Genomic DNA, 6,067 nt, shown 5'->3' on the forward strand with positions numbered 1-6,067 from the left:
ACAGGAATAAATCCATGCTGTCTTTTACAGACTAGCATAGATATAACTTTTGCCAGTCTACTTGCTAGCACCTTTGCGTAGATCTTCCCATCTACATTTAACAACGAGATTGGCCTATATGATCTGGGAATACTTGATGACATACTTTTTTTTTTAAACACTAAAATATTAGCATATTCCCAAGATAATGGAACCTGCCCTTGTTGTGCTTTACAAAAAACTATCATGCATATCTCTCTTTATTTCTGTATAAAACACTTTATAAAACCCTAATGGAAAAGCATCCGGCCCAGCAGCCTTTCCTGTTGCCAAAGAATTCACAGCTTCCATTATTTCCTCAGGTTGAATCGGTGCATCCAACATCCTTTGATCCTCTAAGGAGAGTCTAGCCGTTTTTAATCCTCCAAAAAAACTTTCTAGCCTCGCTTTGAAGTCGTTCAGAGTATAGTATATCTTCTCTATATAACTCTTGGTAGAAGTCCTTAAAAACCTCTATAATGTCCTCTAGTTTTTAATGTTTCTGCCCCTGTGCATCAATGATATTCTCTATACTTCTTTTAACTGATTTCTGCCTTATACGTCTTGCTAGAATTTTGCCGGTTGTCTCACCATATTCGTAATATTTAATCTTATGGCTCTGATAATCAGCTGCAACTACCGTGTTCAGATATGCATTGATTTTAGCTTTTAACATCGATATCTGAGTCTGTATGGAGGTATGGTCCTCCTTATTTATGATATTTTGAACTAATTCCCTTTCCTTCACCATAAGTACTTCCTGAAGCTCTTTCGCCTCATTCACCTTAGCCTTCTGTAATCCCAAACTATAGTTTAGGGTTTCAACCCTAACACCCGCTTCAAATGAATCCCACACCATCCCACTCATAGCCGTATTTCTATTAATCTCCAAAAATTGTTGAATCCAAATCTTCATATGTCCTATATATCCGGAATCGACTAATAATTTCCTGTCGAATGTCCAAGCACGACGTGGCCTTACTAACCCCTTTATCAACACAGTTAACGTTAAAGGATTATGGTCCGACAAAAACCTGGGCTTGAGCTCTATTCTTGCGTCTCGAATTAGATTACCAGAGATAAATAAGTAATCCAAGCGTACTAATTTCGCGTGTGGGGAAGAATAAATAGTATAGCCCGGATCTGGAGCCATAATGCTCTCCCAAGCATCGATTAGGCCATGATCCATTACTAGTCTTCTTAAGGCCTTCCATACTTTAGGTTTCCGTTCCCCATATTGGTTCTGATTACCCATATTATTACTTACTTCTATATGAATATTTAAATCACCACATAATATCAACGGTAGTGGCCACTCAGTTAATTCCAAATTTAAGGTATCTAATACATCGGCCTCATCAAAATTTGACCCATAAATGGTACAGAGGGTTAATTTAAGTGTACCAATTATACATTCTAAAAGAGCCCAACGCCCGTCCTTATCTACCCGAGAGCGACCATCCTGAAAACATCCGGCTCTAGCTAATATCGCCACTTCCTGTGTCGGCACCTTCTGCTAAGTGCAGGCTAAAAGTACCAGTCCGAATTCTTTTAACAGCTCTCGTCTTTCCCATGAAATATGAGTCTCTTGCAAGCAATATAGATCCGCTTGAATTAATTTAAGACCAGCTGCCACTTTTTTCCTTTTTTGGGGGTTATTAAGACCACAAATGTTCACTGAACATATCCTTAATCTGCTAGCCATTCTTTCTTGTCTAAACGTACGTCTTGCTTCAATGTCGCCACATCTCCTCTACTTCTTCCTCCTCTAAAACCCAACCTCTGTCGGACCAGAGGTCCACTGCCTATTCTTAAAGAAATGTGTTTTTACATTCTCAAAGGGGTAGGGGTGCTGTGGGGACCTCTTCTCAATTGCGAATGGGTTACCACCAATTTGAAAATGCTGGTAAAGTATTACTGTTTTGCTACCCGAACTGGGCAAAACCATAACACATACCATTCCAATTCAGTATTTGAAAGGAACGTCCTAAACACGCCCCTTCCAAATACCAAACCTGTATGCATTCTCAATCCCAAAAGGCGATTCATTATCATGTTACAAAATCGCAATTTGGGATTAATACATACCAAGATACCTTTCTGCATTTGGAAATGGCCTGATTCTGTGCATAACGCTGTTTGTGAATGCAAACAGGCTAGATACAACTGGCCCCGAGTCCAGCACTGTTGGACCTGACATCCTTGGAGTGGTTTCCCCCCAACTTTTTGTCTTCCATTCTCGTGTTTCACCGTCTTCATTTTTGCTAGCTTCAGGACTCTGCGCACTTTACCACTTTAATACCAGAACAGCAGTAAAAGAGGGCCTTTCTCTTGCTTCCACGGTAGCCCATGGCATCCTTGCTTCAAGGGCTGGCTTTCCAACATCACCTGGTGCTAAGGTCGCGTGGGGCGCTTGGTTTAGAAATAATTTCTGGGCTTAAAAACACCTGTTGCAGAGTTACTTGTGTACACAGAAGTTTTCAGGCAACAATAAAAATGTCACGATAACTCTGGTGCAGAGAGATCTGAGTTTTGTTTAGTGGCAGTTTTGACTCATCATAAAGCAGCGCAGAGGGCAGGCATTGTATATGTAGCTGACTAACACACTGTGCTGATTTTTGACCTCATGAACTGAAGCACTGTGAAACCTGGAGCTGATTCCCATCCTTACAACCTGAAACCTCAATGGTCCTCTGCCTTTTGTTGCAACACTTTATATATAGATCCAAGCCGGATTATCTCAGTATCCCGTGATTTTTGGAAAACAGAGTTTGGTGCTTTTTAATTTCAGTACTTTATACCTTTTTTCCCAGTCATTCTTGTGGTTTTACACTAGGTATTCAGGTTAAAGTAATTCAGTACCAATGCTACCTTCCCTGTGAACCAATAAGAATCACATATTCACGTGATGGGCTTAAAAACTAAAAAAGGTTTCTGTATCAGTTCTAAGAACATCTGCCTGGTAGGAAACACCCATTTTGTTCTATTAAATTTGCATGATTATTTTTAAATTTAAAAATATTAATTGTAACCTTATGGTCGACATGTTTTTCCCCTTTTTTGTGGCAAGTGCTTGCAATATTTTTTTTTTTAATAAAAAGTAACCACAGCAGCCTCTTGCAAAGGCCGGGCTTATTATTGTCTTTGCCAAAGCTTGTTGGAACTTGTGTGGGGCAGAACTGTTGTCATCCACTGCTCCCTGCATTGTGTATTAAGCCAGGGCAGCACCTTCGTGGATGCTATGATGTAATTTACACTGCTGTACTCACTGTGAACAAAAAGTCGTGTGATATTTTTATGGTGATGTAATCAATGTGATAATTAGCAACTTTTAAAACCTAGATAATCCTAACTCTTTTTGGATAAGGAATGTTGGCAAGTATGGTAATGTACATGGTTGAAGGACATGTCCACTAGAAATTAAAAAGCACACATTGCAGCAACAAGGGCAAATGATTAACATCGTCGATCCAAGTTATTTGACCAAAGACCCAGGGGTCTCACTGCATTTTGTCTAAAGGTACTACCGTTTAAAACACACGACTTAATTTATTGCATCTAGGATACCAACACTAGATATAAAATATATATTTCACAGCTTTAAAAAAAAAAAAGTTAGGATATATGTCGCAGCTTGACCACTTTAACAATATTGTTACATGAGTACTTAGCTCCATTGAAAAACAGCTTAGAGATGTTTTGGAGAACAAACTACATCAAAGCATGCAATGGACTGTTGTAGGACAGTTCAGACAGAAGCAATCGAATGCCGATTAAAAATGGGTAAAGTGCCAGAAAAGGAAAATAAACAAGATATACGTGACAAGCTATTTTTCGGGGGGAACAACTAAATAAAAACGAAATGATGCAGCCTCCGAGACTCCTCCTGCGGCCAGCTGGTACCCAGGCCCCGTGGCCCTCGGCTCTCGATTCCCCGGCCTGTCTCCAAGTGTCAGCGACAGCGCGGCCTGGACACCCGCCCGGAGCCTCGGCCTCGATTTATAAACTCGCCCGCCGCCGGCGCGCCCCGCCCGGACACCCTGGTCTGCGCGCACTCGGTGCCCTCTGAAACCCACTCTTCACACCCCCGCGGCCTCGCACCCTCCACCCGTGTGGTGGAAACGAATCCCCGATGCAGTGGCAGGTCTCGAGGAGTGGACTTTGACATAAAAAACACAAGTTGCGTAGGATGCTTTCCCCAAAAACTTCAGCCCCACCACCCCCTTTTGGGTACTGACAGCTGCCCCGGGGCACCCCGCAGGCCAGAGGGAAACAAAATAAACCAGCAATTTATAGGAGGCACTTAGTTTTGATGTAGTTGGGAGTAAGTGTAACATCTGCCAAAACCAACGTGAGCATTTTTTTTCTACGGGAGTTGAAAGGAGTGCGACCCCCAAAATAACTTATTCTTCGGTGTGAAATAAAATGGGAAGCAGCCCCCGGTGTAACCCACGTGCCACGGTGACTTTTTCATGTTTTGGGCCCCCGCGCCCCTCCCCCACAGGCTGTCACTAAAAACACAAGCACGGGGGCGCCGAGAAGTCACGCATTTCAAAGAGCCCCGGCCTGGGGTGCGCCCGTGCCGGGTCCCGTCTCCCCCCATCCGTGCAAATGGTGGGGCACTCTCTAACTTTACGCGCCCCTCCCCCTGCATCCTCCAACCTGTCAACCATTTTGGGTCCCTGACAGAGGCAAGGAGCAGCGTTTGCATGTGAATGCACCGATGACAACATTCCAGGGGGCCCGGCCCGTGCACTGTGGGGGTGCAGCAGGCAGGGGAGGGGGTGCTCCCGGAGGTAACCAGAGGGTAAGGGGGCGACAGAGGGAGGGATGACAATGCACATACCTGAGACCAGCATCTGGCCCCCATTGTTGGAGAACTCAATGGCATTCACGCAGCCAAAGTGTCCCAGCAGGTCCTTCTTGTAGAGGTTCTTGCAGCCCAGCAGCCTCCTCCTCTGGAAGTCCTCCTTCACCAGGGGGTCCCCCTGCAGGCCCCTCTGGGACAAGAAGCCCAGGACTGATCTCATGCCACAGCCCCGCTTCCTCTTCATGCTTCCAGCCCCCCTCCTCGACTAAAAATATATATACAAAATAAAGGCTCCACCGGGGGCAGGTTCCTGGATCTGTGCAGTGGCACTCCTCCTCTTCCTCCTCCTCCTGTGCCTGCTGCACCTCTCCTCACCCAGCCATGGCAGGCAGGGATGTTGAATCAGTTTGCATTTGGTGCTCAGCCCCCTCCACACCTCCTCCGGGCGCTCTCCTCTCAGCCCCCTGTGACTCCTCCTTTCAAGCAACTAATCCACAGCTGCAGCAGCTTCTTTCCTGGATGCAACAGGGAAGTCCTCCTGCCAGATTCTAACACACACATATTTTTTTCCCCCTTCTGATTATTTTTTTTCTTTCTTTTATTCTCCGGGTTAATTAACACTGGCAACGGGGACCTGGGGAGCCAGGTGCCCTCCCTCTCCCGCGGGAGTGAGGTCAAAATACTCAAATAAACAAATGTTTTAAAATAGTTTTCTGTGCTCTCTTTTTTGCTGCCTCAATCTACTCTTGACTTCCTGGGTGGTGATGAGATCCCCTCCCCTCAGCCAATCAGCAGGCTAGGACTTTATGTAGTCTCTGGTTGCGTCATAATCAGGGGACTCTGGAGGGAGGGGGATGCCCAGGCTGGTACCCCTGTGCTGTCATTTGCACCAGCTGGGGGTGGGGTGCTGTTGCTGTCATTGGCAGCAGCAGTAAGTGCAGGATTTTTACCCACAGGGCGGAGTTTTATTATTTTTATGAGCACATCCGTTCCCTACTGTGGCGAGCCCAGGGGAGGGGGCGATGGGTCTGTAATTTGTTTCCTCCCCACCTGCAGGTCTATCATAAGTGCCACAGAGACTTTTTGGATGAAGAAAGAAACAAAGTTTTTGTTACTAGGTGTTAAGAAATATGCATTTCAGGGATTATATTTTTCATCATAACTCGAGGACATATCTATTGGAGCCATTTCAGTGAGATAGCTTAGTGTGTCAATGCGCCTGTTGCGAACACCTAGTTT

At 45.0% G+C, this 6,067-nt stretch overlaps 1 protein-coding gene across 1 annotated transcript in view; it reads right to left on the minus strand.

The window, feature by feature from the left end:
- DCAF5 (DDB1 and CUL4 associated factor 5) overlaps window positions 1-5,594 on the minus strand; it is a 231,457-nt gene extending 225,863 nt beyond the window's left edge. The window contains exon 1 of the mRNA XM_069208970.1: window positions 4,865-5,594. Within this exon, the coding sequence (XP_069065071.1) occupies window positions 4,865-5,072 (208 nt within the window). The 5' untranslated portion in view covers window positions 5,073-5,594. The remainder of the gene's footprint in view (window positions 1-4,864) is intronic.
- Between the last annotated feature and the right edge of the window lie 473 nt (window positions 5,595-6,067).

Source organism: Pleurodeles waltl, chromosome 9, assembly GCF_031143425.1.
Source record: "Pleurodeles waltl isolate 20211129_DDA chromosome 9, aPleWal1.hap1.20221129, whole genome shotgun sequence".
NCBI lineage: Eukaryota > Metazoa > Chordata > Amphibia > Caudata > Salamandridae > Pleurodeles > Pleurodeles waltl.